The sequence below is a fragment of the Rhinichthys klamathensis genome, unplaced genomic scaffold (assembly GCF_029890125.1).
Source record: "Rhinichthys klamathensis goyatoka isolate OS25496 unplaced genomic scaffold, OSU_Roscu_1.1 h1tg000256l_1, whole genome shotgun sequence".
Classification (NCBI taxonomy): Eukaryota; Metazoa; Chordata; class Actinopteri; order Cypriniformes; family Leuciscidae; genus Rhinichthys; species Rhinichthys klamathensis.
In genome coordinates this window covers 1,020,001-1,037,874 of record NW_026606778.1, presented here as the reverse complement: position 1 = coordinate 1,037,874, position 17,874 = coordinate 1,020,001, and the positions used below count along the sequence as shown (strand labels likewise).

At 42.1% G+C, this 17,874-nt stretch overlaps 1 protein-coding gene across 1 annotated transcript in view; it reads left to right on the top strand.

The window, feature by feature from the left end:
- Nucleotides 1-17,874, top strand: part of fam184aa (family with sequence similarity 184 member Aa) — a 66,796-nt gene continuing 48,922 nt past the window's right edge. The window contains exons 1-6 of the mRNA XM_056267178.1: nt 1-350; nt 10,008-10,862; nt 12,120-12,255; nt 12,512-12,693; nt 13,628-13,813; nt 14,442-14,564. Of these exons, the coding sequence (XP_056123153.1) occupies nt 168-350; nt 10,008-10,862; nt 12,120-12,255; nt 12,512-12,693; nt 13,628-13,813; nt 14,442-14,564 (1,665 nt within the window). The 5' untranslated portion in view covers nt 1-167. The remainder of the gene's footprint in view (nt 351-10,007; nt 10,863-12,119; nt 12,256-12,511; nt 12,694-13,627; nt 13,814-14,441; nt 14,565-17,874) is intronic.

Genomic DNA, 17,874 nt, shown 5'->3' with positions numbered 1-17,874 from the left:
GACTGTGTAGTGACTAGTGAATCAGGTGAACAGTACTTTCATCTGCAAACGGTGATCGACCCGTATAGAGAAACGGAAACAGGATGATGGGTTTACATGAATTCATATGGATGACAGGTATACTGATGGCGCAGGATCAGGATTTTTGATCGTGACAGTGGGTGAAGATGGCGACTGGGACGGGCTGGCAGCCGCCGTACAGTATCAATCCTCCCGCTGCTGCTGCTTCTGGATCAGGCACCAGTCCATCCTCCACATCCAGCTATTTACTCTACGAATCTGCACTGACCATGGACTACTCTCAAGATCTGCACCTGAAGATGAGTAAAAAAATAGCACAACTCACTAAGGTTGGTATGATCGCATTGCTCATATTTTAGGGAAATCGTCTGAATTTTTCATCGTCTCAACTTTAACATGAATACACTGTATTCTGCATGATGTTTAATCCTTATCCCCCATAGAGCTGATGCCCTACATATTGCAATTTTTAACCGCAGTGTTTTTTCCTCCCCCTGCAAAAATCTGTTTATAATCCCAGACAAGATTCGTAAACTCCATTTAATCTATGATTCATTTCTACAAAACAACGTCTTTAATGCTGAGATAAACAGTCTAGTTTATTAACATCCACGTTTATCAATACTGCGCGTGCCTTGTTTATTTTTACTTCTGATTTCATTTCATTCTTCATGCCCAACACGAGAGCAATCTTTGCTTTAAATTCAAGACATTGCGTGTTTTCCATTCACTGTTTTTGTTTTGGGTACCATACCTCAATGATGTATGCGTGAAAACAACAAAATTAACCTCTTATTTTCCCTTTCAGATGATTTTCATTTATTCTTTCGATGTAAACAAAATCATGCATTTCACAGAAATGTGACTTCATTCTAGTAATGTTGTTTGTGTTTGGGTTCTTTTTTAACACAGCAAAAACATGTACTGTTTACTATGCTATACTCTTTACACTAATAAGATAAGGTTAGCATGTGAAAATTGGATTTATTTATGAGACCCCATAGAAGTAATGTAAGGAGGACTTTTGGAGCATGTTATGAAGTTGAAATTGCATGTGTTTATATCATACCTTTCTCTTAATTCATGCAGTATAAACATGATAATTAAATGTTAGGTATGTTTTCGAGCTATTGAAATGCCCTCAGGGTTTTTTTTTTTTTTTTAAGACTCCAGTCAGACCATTTTAAATGCACATGATCTAACCCATGTGGTATTTTTAAGAAAACTAAATCCAAAGCTTTGTTTAGGAAAATCATAGTTTTATGTGTTTTGAACTGACAGGGAATGTATTATACACTGACTAATTAGACTAGGTAGGGCTACTTTGGATTACCACAGTTGTGCAGAATAGGGAGTCCTTACAGTATGTTAATAACACGGATGCGACAAAGGAATCAATTAAAGATGAAAAGGAGAACAGCAGCGAGCGAGCAGCAAGTGAAGACGGCTTGCTTTGATGTGCAACTCTTTAAGCACATGGAAAGAGGGTCATAATTATGAAATGCTTGGCTGGAAAAACTGTTGGCACCTAAAAGGAAAACAGACTCTTGTTTATGAAATTAAGAGTTTGGTCTAAATCAGAAAGAGTTTTATAGAAATACAAGGAATGTGATTTGGTTTACAGGAGCTCTGAGGACTCTGAACATATATTATGCATACAATAAGGTACATAACAAAAACCTCAAGTCTAAAAAATAAACATTTAAAGGTGCTCTATGTAACTTTTAGCGGCCTCTAGTGGTGATGTTTCAGATTGCAACCAAATTTTACAAAAGCGCTCGTGCTCGAACTCATAGACAATACCGTCTATTACGCAAATATCTCGGCGAATACTAGACGGATTCGGCGAACACCGAGCTCGTTGGGACCATCTAGTCGAGATGAAAAGAACCATATAAGGTCCATAGTTTTTGGTGGTGTTTTCGCGGAGATATTAGCAGAAAAACCATCGGGCGCGCTGCAAAATTGCGGACGCCGGTGACGTCACGATCTCAGAAGAAAATCGCTCGTATCTCTGGAACGCAAAGACCCAGAGAGCTCAAATTCGGGGGAGGAGGTCCCAGGGGAACCCTTGCCCGAACGCTAGAGTGGCGGGCCTCGGGGATGCCCCCTACCGGATCGCCGTTCGCTGGGACCCCCGATTTCGAACGGCTATAACTCGGGGAGCCGGGCGAGTTGGACCTCGGGGGTGGGCTCGTTCGAAAGGCCCCGTCCAGCACTACGAACGATTAGAGTCTTGGGAATATTGATCAAAGATTGACTGAGATATAAGCCGAAAAACGTGCACCTTTAACCGGACGTAACTCCCTGACCGTCTACTATAGACTGTATATAAGGAGAGAGGCTCGGGAGCGCGCATGCACGTCACATCCGTTGGATTTCGCGGTAAATCCGACCCGGAGACTTCACATAGAAATAGGAATACTGGTCTTCAGAGGTAATAGCAAAACTCGACAAGTGGATCATTTTAATGTGTGATTACAACGCCTTCACACACAGGCAATAAAAAAAGGATTCATTTTAGTAGAAAAGTTACATAGAGCACCTTTAAATATTTGTACAGGAATGTGCAAATTGGATATAGTGCATTGAAAAAGCATAAATATGAATATATATCCTGATTGGAGTGCAGTTTTCCTCTGTTTGTTGCAATATGGTGACAGTGATGCACAATTTGGAGGTGCACAAGACAGACACATCTTCCAATGTGGCTTGGAGGGAATATTTATTGGCTTAAAAGGACATTTTAAGTCAAGTCAAGTCAGCTTTATATGTGTCACTTTATACAATACCAGTCTTTTCTAAGCAGCTTCACAGTATAGGAATGTAACAGATTCAATGATGCAAACTTTATCAAATATGAGACAAATTCTAATTCTGCTATAAAGCAGCTCATGACACAATAGTGTCATTATTCACCTTAAGTCAGTTTAGTATTGATTCAGTTCAGTTCATCAATTATGAAATGAGTTCAATTCAGATATAAACAGCTGTACCGAAGACACTAGTATTTGAATAGTTATTCAGCTCAAGTCAGTTTAATGTTGATTCAATTAATTTCAGTAATAGCGTCAATGTTGCAAAATTCATCAATTATGAAACAAACTTGATTCAGCTATAGTTAAATGCATGAATGTTTTGCCAATCATATATTCGCGTCTTAGCGACCCGGATCTATATCTAACATGGATGGATCTCTGCCTGTCGCGATGATATAAAACTCTCCTGATATTAGAGTAACAATTACAGAAGAATAAAATAAAGCATATTTTGTTACCTTTTGGAGCTTGGAAGAGTTCAGTTTGAGCAGATGTTTTTATACCATCATCAGCTTCAGAGCTCATTTCCCAATACATTCAGCATCTGGCTCATATTCGCCATCTCAAACATATTCTCAAAACTATCATTTTCAATCAGTATTTTGATCGCTGACAGCTTTTTCACCAAATCCACATCAAGTGACAGTGACACTAATATATGATTGCGTTCAAAACACGTCCTCTGCAGTAAATCACTGAGCCATTTCATTTTTTGCTGATGATATTTCATATCCTTGAAACATCACTTCATTGTGTATCAAGACATTGCCAGTCATCAAAGAATCAATTATTGTTGTGCAGAAAAAATATATTTACAGACACTGTTACATGCACACCTCGGGTCATTAGAAACCCTATACAGTTTTTACAAAAAATGAATGGGAAAACAGGCATTCTTTTATATATATATATTTTTCTTCTTGTTGTATTGTTTATAATGAATTGATTGAGGAATACTAAGAAGATTGATGTCTAACTTGAACTAAATGAATGAGGAGGAGGGTAGTGAATGACGTCCCGGGTCACTAAAGACTCAAGGTATGCATTTAAGGGTTAAAGCAGCTCAGAAGACGATAGAGTAATCATACAGCTCAATTCAGTTCAAGTTTTCACCAAAATTTCACCCAAAAATTACAATTCTGTCATTATTTACTCACCCTCATGTTGTTCCATACCTGTATTTTGATGAATGTTTCAACACTTTTTGTCCATACAATGGAAGTCATTGGGGTCGAAAACAACACTGGACCCCATGAACTTTTATTGTATGGACAAAAAACACATATCTTCTTTTGTGTTCCAAAGACAGAGTAATTAAAGTTTAATAATGACTCATAGTGTCATGATCCGGGTTCCTCCCTTCTCTGTCTCCCTCTTGTGGTCACACATTACATTCACTCTCTACACTTTCTCTTTTGTCTCATCAGGTTCAGCTGTTCCCGTTTATCTTAATCTCCCCACACCTGTCTCTCCTTTCCTCTAATGCTTCCTACTATTTCTAACTCTCTCTTTCTCTGTCTTTTGTCAGTTTATTGCAAACTATACATGCAGATAACATTGCTCTTACCTCTCTCATCAAGAGTCGCGTCTTGTCCCGTCCTGTCCTGTCCTGTGTGGTTCGTGTGGATGCTTCGCCTTGTGCTGGTAGATTCTTCCGTTATCTTGCACGCTCACATAACTCTGCCCTGCCAATTCAGACGCTGTGTTCCTGGCCAGACGTCGTATCCAGTCTACGGTACACTCAACGGGTCTCGTCTCTCTCTCGGCAGTCTGCACTGGGGTCTCAGCCTCGCCAAACGCGTGGCCGCGTTTCAAGTTTCCCAGTGACTATACTTTCTACGTCCTGCTGTTTGTGTTCCTTTTCTACAAGTGAAGATTTCTGTTTGGACTGGTACCTGAGAATCCTGAGAAGATTTATGTTCCTTATTTAATTCAGTGATTCGTGCCTCTTTTCATTAAAGACTGTTATCATTGTGAAAACTCGCTTTTGGTCCTCTGTTCTCTAAATACCGTAACAGAATAAACTGACCAAGGATGGACCAAGCGAGCGGCATTCCCTTTCAAGCGGCAGTCGAACTTCAGGGTGCCATGCTGGGCAGACACGAGCAGGAGATATCCACCGCTCGCCAGGCTGTCGACTCTCTCGCTAATCAGATGGCGGACCTCTCTCATCAGGTTCATCTGGTACGCCACGAGCCACCCGCCTCTGAGACCCGTGAGGGCTCTGAACCACGTATCAACAACCCTCCTGTCTATTCCGGTGAGCCTACTCAATGCCGCTCATTCCTCACTCAATGCGAGGTAGTTTTCTCGCTACAACCTGCCACTTACGCCCGGGAGCGAGCCAAGGTCGCCTATGTAATCTCTCTCCTCGCTGGACGGGCCCGGGACTGGGGAGCGGCTAACTGGGAGGCAGAGGGTGATTGCGTCTTTGACTTCACACTTTTCAAACAGGAGATGATCCGTGTCTTCGACCGGTCAGCACATGGCGAGGAGGCTTCACGACTTCTTTCGTCTCTTCGCCAGGGGAGACGTTCGGTCACTGACTTCTCCATTGAGTTCCGCACCCTTTCAACATCCTGCGGGTGGAACGAGCCGGCTTTGGTTGCGCGCTTTCTGGAGGCGTTGAATCCTGACCTTAAGGACGAGATCTTCATGCGCGAGGTGCCGGCTCGACTTGATAATCTCATCGATTTGGCGATCCGGATCGAGAAGCGGTTTGACTTGCGTCACAGAGGACGTAGGTCCCAAGCCGCCCTGGTTCCAACTTTTTCCACTAACGCTTCTCCTCATGCTTCTGACACGGACCCAGAACCCATGCAGCTTGGTGGTCTCCGTATTACCTCTAAGGAGCGCGAGCGACGCATTACCAATCGTCTGTGTATGTACTGTGCGTCAGCCACCCACTTTGTCACTAACTGTCCGGTAAAAGCCAGAGCTCGTCAGTAGGTGGAGGGTTACTGGCGAGCGTGATGTCTAGGAACTCTCCATCCAAGTCTTGTACTACCCTTCCGGGACTTCTTCGGTGGCCCGTTTCATCTGTCTCCTGCGAGGTTCTGATCGACTCAGGGGCGGAGGGGAATTTCCTCGATGAGGGGTGGGCTCAGAAACAAGGTATTCCTCTCATAGACTTAAAAGACTCTACCCCCCTCTATGCCCTAGATGGTAGCTTCCTTCCCAGGATAAAGCAGAGGACTATCCCTCTGACGCTTACCGTCTCGGGTAACCATAAAGAGACAATTTCCTTTTTAATTTTTCGTTCCCCCTTTTCTCCTGTGGTACTTGGTCATCCGTGGCTAGTACAACATAATCCCCACGTCAACTGGTCCGACGGATCCATTCTGTCATGGAAATTGTCTTGTCATGTTGAGTGTCTAACCTCTGCTGTTCCTCCTGTTTCCTCTGTCTCTGTTTTTCAGGAGGAGCCCGGTGATTTGTCTGGAGTTCCGGAGGGTTATCACGATCTGCGGGAGGTCTTTAGTCGTGCCCGGGCCACTTCTCTCCCCCCCCATCGTCCGTACGATTGTAGTATCGACCTTCTTCCAGGGGCCACGCCCCCGCGCGGCAGATTATATTCTCTATCGACTCCCGAGAGGAAGGCGCTAGAGAATTATCTGTCCGATTCTCTTAATGCCGGTACTATTGTTCCATCCTCGTCACCCGCCGGAGCAGGTTTCTTTTTTGTCAAAAAGAAGGACGGTTCGTTACGTCCCTGTATCGATTATCGAGGGCTGAACGAGATTACGGTCAAGAACCGTTATCCCTTGCCTTTAATGTCGTCAGCCTTTGAGATCCTACAGGGAGCTAAGATTTTCACCAAACTTGATCTTCGTAACGCTTATCATCTTGTTCGTATAAAGGAGGGTGACGAGTGGAAGACCGCTTTTAATACGCCCCTCGGTCACTTTGAATACCGGGTTCTACCGTTCGGTCTGGTCAACGCTCCGGCCGTGTTCCAAGCCCTTATCAATGATGTCTTACGAGATATGCTAAATATATTTGTATTTGTCTATCTCGATGACATTCTCATTTTCTCTCCCTCACTTCAAGTTCATGTCCAGCACGTTCGTCGAGTCCTTCAGCGTCTGTTAGAGAATCGACTCTTTGTCAAGGCAGAGAAATGTTCGTTTCATGTCGCGTCGGTTACGTTTCTGGGCTCAGTCATTTCGGCGGAGGGAATCAGTATGGATCCTGCAAAGGTCCGGGCGGTCACTGAATGGCCCGTTCCCGACTCTCGGGTCGCGCTTCAACGCTTTCTTGGTTTTGCCAATTTTTACCGTCGATTCATACAAGGCTTTAGCCAAGTAGCCGCGCCCCTCACTGCGCTGACGTCTGTTAAGTCCCGCTTTAGATGGTCAGAGGCTGCTCACGCGGCTTTTGTCCAGCTAAAGAGCCTCTTTACCTCCGCTCCTATCTTAGTCTCTCCCGTCGTCTCGGAACCGTTTATTGTTGAGGTCGATGCCTCGGAGGTCGGGGTCGGGGCCGTCCTTTCTCAGCGCTCTTCTACGGACGGAAAGGTACATCCCTGCGCATTTTATTCTCATCGCCTCACGCCCTCCGAACGAAATTATGATGTTGGCAACCGTGAACTGCTCGCCGTTCGTTTGGCGCTGGGCGAATGGAGACACTGGTTGGAGGGTTCTCCCGTTCCTTTCGTCGTTTGGACAGATCATCGAAATTTAGAATACATCCGTTCGGCTAAAAGACTCAATGCCCGTCAAGCCCGCTGGGCTCTGTTTTTTACGCGTTTTGACTTTTCCATCTCATTTCGCCCAGGTTCTAAGAATGTCAAACCTGATGCCCTTTCTCGCCTCTTTGAGTCCCCCACCGCTGCCGTTACCCCTGAGGTTATTATTCCTCCTGGTCGTGTCGTGGGTACCGCCGTGTGGGGGGTCGAGAGGTTAGTCAAACGCGCTCTATCTCAGGTTTCCGTGCCGCGTAACTGTCCTAAGGATCTCCTTTTTGTTCCCATGTCCGTTCGCCGCGCTGTTCTCCAATGGGGACATGCGTCCAAATTGTCTGCCCATCCCGGCGTTCGGGGCTCTCTTGCTTTTATCCGCCAGCGCTTCTGGTGGCCCACTATGGGACGCGATACACGTCGCTTTATCGCCTCTTGTATTACCTGCGCACAAACCAAGACCAGCAATTCTCCCCCAGCTGGTTTGCTTCGACCGCTCCCTGTTCCAGCTCGACCCTGGTCTCATATAGCTCTTGATTTCATTACCGGGCTTCCTTCGTCGGCTGGCAATACGGTTATCTTAACTGTTGTCGATCGCTTTTCAAAATCCGCACGTTTCATCCCACTCGCTAAACTCCCATCTGCCAAAGAGACAGCCCAGATAATGGTAGATCATGTTTTCAAAGTACATGGGTTACCTACCGACGTGGTTTCTGATAGAGGTCCGCAATTCTCCGCTTTCTTCTGGAAGGAGTTTTGCCGTCTCATTGGGGCTACTGCCAGCCTCTCGTCGGGTTTTCATCCCCAAACCAATGGGCAAGCCGAACGCGCCAATCAGATTGTTGTCCGCATTCTCCGCAGCCTTGCTCATCGTTGTCCCACGTCATGGTCTGAGCAACTGGCCTGGGCAGAGTATGCGCATAATTCCCTCCCATCCTCTGCTACGGGTCTTTCACCTTTCCACTGTTGCCTCGGTTACCAGCCTCCTTTATTTTCGTCTCAGGAGACTGTATCCAATTCACCGTCGGCTCAGGCCTATATTGACCGTTGTAAAAGCACTTGGAGGAGGGTGAGAACTGCACTTCGTCGCTCTAACACTCGCATGAGCATCACCGCCAATAGGCGTCGGGTTAAGAGTCCGCGCTACGTTCGTGGCCAGCGTGTGTGGCTTTCCACCGCAAATTTGCCATTACATTCTGAGTCCCGTAAGTTGGCGTCCCGTTTTATCGGGCCTTTTCGTATTATTAAGATCATTAATCCTGTCGCGGTACGACTTCGCCTTCCACCCTATCTCCGTCGGGTCCATCCTGTTTTCCATGTTTCACATATTAAACCCATCGTTCGCGCGCCCTCTCGTCCTGTTTGCCCACCTGTTCAGATTGATGATTCTCCTGTTTTCCGAGTTCGTCGCATCCTTGACACACGTCGCCGGGGTCGTGGTCACCAGTACTTAGTCGATTGGGAGGGGTATGGGCCGGAGGAGAGAAGCTGGGTACCCTCTCGGGACATCTTGGACCCTTCGCTTATTGATGAGTTCCTCCGTTCTCGCCAGTCCTCCTCCTCGGGAGCGCCAGGGGGCGCTCGTTGAGAAGGGGGTACTGTCATGATCCGGGTTCCTCCCTTCTCTGTCTCCCTCTTGTGGTCACACATTACATTCACTCTCTACACTTTCTCTTTTGTCTCATCAGGTTCAGCTGTTCCCGTTTATCTTAATCTCCCCACACCTGTCTCTCCTTTCCTCTAATGCTTCCTACTATTTCTAACTCTCTCTTTCTCTGTCTTTTGTCAGTTTATTGCAAACTATACATGCAGATAACATTGCTCTTACCTCTCTCATCAAGAGTCGCGTCTTGTCCCGTCCTGTCCTGTCCTGTGTGGTTCGTGTGGATGCTTCGCCTTGTGCTGGTAGATTCTTCCGTTATCTTGCACGCTCACATAACTCTGCCCTGCCAATTCAGACGCTGTGTTCCTGGCCAGACGTCGTATCCAGTCTACGGTACACTCAACGGGTCTCGTCTCTCTCTCGGCAGTCTGCACTGGGGTCTCAGCCTCGCCAAACGCGTGGCCGCGTTTCAAGTTTCCCAGTGACTATACTTTCTACGTCCTGCTGTTTGTGTTCCTTTTCTACAAGTGAAGATTTCTGTTTGGACTGGTACCTGAGAATCCTGAGAAGATTTATGTTCCTTATTTAATTCAGTGATTCGTGCCTCTTTTCATTAAAGACTGTTATCATTGTGAAAACTCGCTTTTGGTCCTCTGTTCTCTAAATACCGTAACACATAGGTGGAATATTCCATTTAAATTTCTTACTAAAGCTGCTTTTTTCAGCAAACATGAAGAGCGATAACATAATAACAGATTTTAAGGGTACAGCTAATGACAGATTTTTAGAGGGACTGAGATGAAAGACAGAGAGGCTGTCCAGAAATGGCTATGGATGTTCTGCAGCTGTATAAAAACTGATTCTTCATCACCCATGTTTCTCATAGGTCATTTACGCCCTCAACACGAAAAACGACGAGCATGAAGATGCCATCCAGTCTCTTAAGGAGGCCCATGATGAGGAGGTGCAGCACATCCTGACGGAGACTCGAGAGAAGATCTTTCACTACAAGAGCAAGATCGGGGACGAGGCCGACCTGAAACGGCGCCTACAGTCCCTGGAGGAATCCGTGGAGCTGCACGAACACATGAAGCGCCAAGCGCTGGCCGAGTTCGAGATGTACCGTCAGCGCATGGAGGACACGCAGCTCTGCACGGAGGCCCAGCACACGCAACGCGTGGTCTCCATGTCCCGTGAAGTGGAGGAGATGCGGCACGAGTTCGAAGAGAAGCTGCGCTCCTTCAGCCAGGTGCAAGCCCAGTTTGAGCAGGAAAAACGGCGGGCATTGGAGGAGCTCAAGTCAGCTCACCGACAAGAAGTCCAGGAGCTACTGGAGAGCCAGGAGAACCAGAGTGCATCCTCAAGCCTAGAACAGGAGAAACTGGCCGACCTGCACCGTACAGAGCTGGAGTCGCTCATGGAGCGCGTGGAGGAGCTGATGCAGGACAAGGTTCGAATGGTGGAGGAGTACGAGGCCAAGCTGAGCAAGGCTCAAGGGTTCTACGAACGCGAGCTGGAGGCCATGAGGAGAACGCAGCAGCTCACCACAGAGAACCTGCTGGCCTGGAGGAGGACGGAGGTGGAACTGAGGAAGGAGTTTCAGGCGCAAGAGGCGGCGCTTCAGAGGACCCTGTGTAAACTCCGGGCCGAACTACACAGAGCTCAGGATGAGGCGCGAGAGAGCAGGGACAAGACCAACAGACTGCAGGCATCTCTTAACAATGCAGAAGTTACAATTAAGGTAATGATTTGAGCATTTTCAGTAAATGGAGATTCATTGAAGGGTGCCTCTTCAAGGGTGCAACATCCACTTGTATGGTGTTGATTTTTATTAAAACTGTCAGAATTTTTTTTTTTTTTTTATTAAAGTCATATTAAAATAGTCTTGGAAATGTCTTACAGTGTCTTAATGATTCAATTTGATTACATTTTATTGTAGATTTGATTGTTTTACCCTTTTTCCAAACCCAAAATATAAATCTATTAAATCTCTAAATCTATCTTAAATGTGACACATTTTTAAAAACTATAATCTAAAAAAGAAATGAAATAAACAATTCAATGTACACCATTTGTAAACCATTCAATGCTGTATTTAGTTGGTCAAAAATATAGTAAAATGAATAATATTCAACAATAACAAATAAATGCAGTCAATAACAAACAATAATATAAACAATAACAAAAATATTACAATTGAAAATAACTTTTTTTATTTTAACACATTTTAAGATATAATTCTTCTTAATATTTTTTTTGGAAACCGTGATACTTTTTTTCAGGATTTTTGGATAGATAGACAGATATATATATATATATATATATATATATATATATATTTTTTTTTTTTTTACTGTACCTTTTGTAATGCATCCTTGCTGAATAAAAGTATTATTTTCTTTAAAAAAAATCTTACTGACCCCAAAGGTTAATAATACCATAATTTTGACCCTAATAAAATTGCATCAAAAGTCTACCAAGAAGCAAAAATGACAAGATAAAAATCAGACATACTAGGGTAATGTGATGCATTAGCTAAAGACAATTAAGATATTGTGCATCATTTCCCAAATGTAACTTTGCAAAAGTGTGAAAATAATATTTAGTTGTGTTTATTTGGAATATATAAAATGCTAGCTATGAAATTAGGCTTATCAGGACAAAAAAACGCGGCTGTATTCCAAAAGGTTTAAATTTGCATTACACAATGCTATTAAATACAATACATAATTTGAGATGTGGTGGAAATAGTTGTAAAAATATTCGTCATGGTTCAGAAAAATGACACAATTCTCCCATGATGCATATGCATTTATGTTTTGATCGTGGCCAAATTACATAAAGCACGAGTGTTAAAAGGGCCAAAAGTGGCAATACTCTTTCAAATGTATTGGGTGCTTATTTCAAAATGAAAAGAAACAAACAACATTGAGATGTGCTTTATAAGAAATAATAATGCATCTCAAAAAAGTCATTTGAGTTTATTTTTCTTTGACAGGAGTTACACAAGCAGCTGGAAGAGGCCATACAAGATGGAGAGATATGGGTGATGCAACTGAAAGATACAGAATATGAGCTGGATGGAAGCAGAGATCGAGTTCAGCAGCAGGCCAATGAAATCCTTCACAAAGCCAGTGAGAATAATGTCATGACCAAATTAAATTTTTCTTCAGCGTATGACTGTGAATCACTCAAGCTGCAATGCAAGGTTGTTTTTTTTTAGAGAGAGGTTACAGTTTTCGTGATAGCTTGGCAGGATTGATTTAGCTCTGAATTTTCACTTGAATGCTGCTCAGTTTTTGTATCTGCGATTGACTCCTTCATATCCACAAATAATATGTCATAAGGAAAAATTAATCTAACAAAACACCTCATGTATCTCATTAACAGGTCAGATAGGATCTCTTCAAGCAACCCAAATGAGCCACGAGGCCACTATCAGAGACCTGGGCTCGGAGCAGAACCGCCTGAAGGAGAAGATCCTACAGCTGGAGGAGGAGAGAGAGAGGCTTCAGAAACAGATTCAAACACTGGAAGAACAACAGCATCAGAAGATCCTCAATCTGGAGAAGGCAAGTCATTCTTCACCTTTTCCTTTTTCTTTATAATGGCAGAAGGGAGACCGGACTGAAAAGCTATTTGGAAGCAATCACTTGCAGAAATGTTGCTGATTTTATTTTGAAAGAAATTAATACTTTTATTCTGCAAGGAGGCATTCAAATGATCAAAAGTGACATTGAAGGAATTTATTATATTACAAAAGATTTGTATTTCAAATACATGCTGAAATTTTCTACTTTCTATTCTTCAAAGTATCCTGAAAAAAAATGGATCACAGTTTCCACAAAAATATTAAGCAGCACAACTGTTTTCATCATTGATAGCAATAAGAAATGCTTCTTAAGCACCAAATCAGCATATTAGAATGATTTCTGAAAGATCATGACACTGAAAAATGAATTCAGCTTTGCATCAAAAGAAGTCAATTACATTTACATGTATATACTTAGTAGACGCTTTTATCTAAAGTGACTTACAGAAAATTTTGTTTATAATGATATTAAAGTTGTTTTAAATTATAATAATATTTTGCGATATTATTTTACTGTACTTTTGATCAAATAAATAAATGCTGCTGTGGTAAGCATAAGACTTCTTAAAAAAAAAAAAAAAATTAACCGGCCCTTAGACTTTTGTATGCTAATGTATTTTAAATTTAAATGTCTTCAAATAGGCTACATTGATGCAATATGACACATTCCCTCCAATATTCAATTATTGCTTGATCAAGATTATTCGATTTATACATTTAGTCTCCCCTAATCTTGAGTGTTTGGTAACATCCCTGGGACTGGATCTATATAAGCATACAAACCAAATATCATGTATACAAACTGTTGCTAGCATTTTGAAGTCAGTCACTGCCAACTGGAAACAATTATCAGGTATTCAACACAAGACATCGAGACTTGACAAAGTGTAAATGAAGCTGTGCTGTTTTGGCAGGCGCTTCGTGAGGAAAAGCAGAGCTATGAGATGGAGCTGGCACAAATCAGGGACAAATACGAGGAGGAAACGGCCTGTCTGAAAGACAGCCAGGCAGAATCCTTAGAAGACCTCAAGGAGAAACACAGAGTCCAGCAGGAAAGTGCTCGCAATGCCGCCGAGAGAGAGAAGAACCAGCTGCTCAGTGTAAGAACATATATTTTTTTACTATGGATGAATGTGCGTTTGATTATATGATTTCACATCTATTCTGAGCTTAAGTTTTTGCTTTATTAGCAGTTTCGTTTGAGATATTCCCTCTCTTGTGTTCTCTTTTGCTTTTTGTTATTCTCTGTGTTCGGTTTAATAAAAATAAACTGCAACATCTTAATGCAAAACAAATGAGAAATATGAATATTCAGTCCTATTAAACAAGACTGGTGGATTATCACTGTTCCCAAACCATCTATTGAAACCCTGAGAGGCGAGCTATGCCAAATTACATTCATTGAGTGGTGTTGATTATGCAAACAGCCGTTTCTCATTGCAATGATGACAATTGACTGATATTTTTCCCACTGTTTTTGTGATGCTCCATAACAATAGCTCTCAATCATGACAGATATTGAGACTAATCATCTTGTCATCTCATGACAATCACAGCGATTTATTTTTTGAAAATGTCTCCGTGCTCAACAAAGCTCTTTTCTGTGTAATTAAATTGAAATAGACTCCATCTGTCTTCAGCAGATTGTCCTGCTGTCTGGATTCACCTCTCATTTCATTGTTCTGCTATGGCTTTTCTAATGTTTTCTTTTCATTTTTACTCTCCCAGGAGATGAGACAACAGTTTGAAATCCGGCGTCTGTCATTGGAAGAGCAGAGAAACCACCTGCAACAGCAACTTGAGACCATACGAGAGGAACTCACTACCAAGCTCAACATGGCCAACCAAGAGGTTTATATTAACAATGGTTTATATTTTTTGTTTAGATGAACTTTTCTGCTTCATCTCATCTCATGGTAGCTAGCTTTTTTGTCTGGTCCAAGCTGGTTTATATGGTTGATCAGCTGCATTTCTAGCTGGTGGGCCTTGTTAGGGCCCAAGCCTTGAAAAGGCGAAGGCCCTATTGTTTTCCTAAGGATTATTATTTATTATTAGGGCCCAAGCCTTGAAAAGGCGAAGGCCCTATTGTTTTCCTAAGGATTATTATTAGGGCCCAAGCCTTGAAAAGGCGAAGGCCCTATTGTTTTCCTAAGGATTATTATTAGGGCCCAAGCCTTGAAAAGGCGAAGGCCCTATTGTTTTCCTTAGGATTATTATTATTATTATTATTATTATTATTATTATTATTATTATTATTATTTTATCGACTATTCGGGCACTTTTGGGGCTCTTAACGTGCACGAAAACTCTTGAAACTTTGCACACTGGTCAGAACCCGTGGCCATCAGGGCCGGGCTGAAGCTGGTACCCGGGCGTGGCAGGGGGGCTCGACAGCGCCCCCTGGAACGGGGTCCGAAAACTTGGTCCATAAATCAAACACGCTTGCATGTAATAATATGAAACTCGGTACACATATAGATCTCATCGATTTATATATCCTTTGTACTTTTACTTTTTACCCCAGCCCAACAGGAAGTCGGCTATTATGGTTTGTTTGGAAGCGTATGCCCCTGGAATTCGATATACTCCTCCTAGAGAATTCAACCAATCGCAACGAAACTCGGTCAGCATGATGTCAAGACATTGAGGATGAAAAATTGCCAGGGGATTTCTGATATCTCGAACGGTTTGGCCGTGACGAGGAAACGAATTTATGGCGAATAATGGAAACAGGAAGTGTGTTATAACTTCTGCATACATTAACTGATCTTGATGAAACTTCAACAGTGTGTTCGCTGTAAGAAGCCGATCACATGGATGTGACTATTGTGAGTCAAAGTTATAGCGCCACCAACTGGCAGCAGGAAGTGTGTCACTTTCAAAATGCTTTGAAATCACCCTCTTATTTTTACCCGATTTGCTTCAAACTTGATGTGTATAATGTAGACACTCGCCAGATGTAGACCTGTGAAAGGATTATTGATATCTTAGATACTGTTGCCATGGCAACGCATCAAACTTTAATATTCTTTTTGGATGCTTTTGAGACTCTTAGCATGCCTGAAATTGCTTAAAATTGCATGAAACTCGACAGACAGATCACATTTATTAGCCAGTAGACATGTGCAAAGTTTCAGAAACGGGCGTGGTGCAGGGGCTCAGTAGCGCCACCTTTTGTGACAAAAGTGGGTGGGGGGGGGGTTACTTTCATCTACAGTTACAAAACTTTTTCAACTTGATGAAAATACATTAAAGATGCTAAATTGTGAACGGATATTGAATATCTCAAACGGTTTTGCTATGGCGAGGGATTATGTCAAAAAGAGAATCAGGAAATGTCTCATATCTTTCTAAAATGTAATTATACACCATTTATTTTTCTATAAAATTATACTAATATTAGAACTAAACCCATTGTATTCCTTTTTTTCAATTTAAGATTTATGTTTAAGTTTAAAAACAGCCAGAATGGTTGTTTAGCCAAAAAAATAAAAAAATAAAAATCATTCACAGTGCTTTACTGCCCTCTTGTGTTCAAAATCAGGTAGGCCAATTGTATTAAATTGTAGGGATGCTACTATGGGAATATTTTCCCACCGTGACTCCGCTGGGAGCTTTAAAGTCGCTAACTTGAAAGCGAAAGTAACGGACGTCTCCACAAGACGTGCAGCTGTGAGCATTTTCGTTTCATTTTAAAAGAAGCCCCATTTCGGGGGCGGATTTCTTGAATGTATTTTACAAAATCACAATGTTGTGTTTGATTGCGAGTATCCAAAAATAAGTAAACACTTTGCAGTTTGAATGATCTTCTTGAATAAAATGACGGAGTAGCCAATGTTTCCACTGTTCGATCGCGGACGTCCACACGGACATTGATAATGGTGGTGCGTGCAGAGCGCTCGAGGGAATTCCTATGGAAGTAGGAATGAACTAAAAAACGTTCACTCTGTTCTGCTCGCTCATCGTCGTGGACGCGCAGCGTTATGAATGCCCGTGTGATGCAGCATAACACAGCAGAGAGAGACGCTCACTCTCAACTCGTGATTAATGAAATTTGACTCCGGTTGCTGATCTTTGCTGCAACTTTCGTTCAGCTCACAATTTAGTAAGCAAACCCGTTCAGGTTTTAATTGTAGTGACTAAATGATTTTATTAAACACACACACACACACACACACAAACACACACATCAAATTGACGGTGGGGGGCAATGGTATATTTAAATCTGCAAATTGTAATATATGCAGGGCACCCCGGTCCAGTCTTATTAAATGTATGCTTCATCTTTCATTTTTAATTTGTAAATTTGATCAATAAATTCAATTATTTAGAATGATAAGACACTATATGGCTTTTACCCTAGGTAGGGCTGATCAAATTAAATCGTTTACACTGAAAAATAACAATGCATTAAATAATGTTATGAGATTGTTTTAAATATAAGTCAATTAAAAATCGTTGGGAAGAATGATACTTTTAAACATAACACTAAACCGTCATTAGGTGTCGCCAGGTGACCGTCTTAATGAGCGAGTCATTGATTCATTCGTTCAAACAATTCGTTCGAACGGTTGAGTCATTCATGAATGAGACAGATTATGGATTGGTCATTGAATCTTTGAGTCAACCGATTCGTTCAAAATGCTGAATCATTCAGTAATGAGAACGCGTTGCTGTGAGATGCTCGATGGTTCTGCTGTGATCTTTGTTGAACTATTTTCGCTGCTGAAACAGAAAAAAGTCAATATTGCATCTAAAATGTAAGTGATTTGACTTGTGTGTTTGTGTGTGTGTGTGTGTGTGTGTGATTGCGTCTGTTACAGTGATTGTTTAACCCTTGTTAAAGTTTAGGCCTTGTCTTTTTGGATATATATCTTTTTAAATAAAAAAATAGGCATACAACCCATATATTTTAAATGTATTGTTTGCTTTAAATTACATTAAGATTTGTATGTTTGGTAATTGAACCTGAATGAATTTTAAATGAATGTGCTATATATCAGATCATATATTTGTTTTCCTTAACATTTAAACTAACACTAACTTTATTCTCATCTGAATGATAGATTATTTATTTCTGTATATAATAAAAACACATTTGATTTTTCTTTTTTAATCAATGTAGAATGTGTAACTGAAAAAATAAACAGATTAGGGCTCT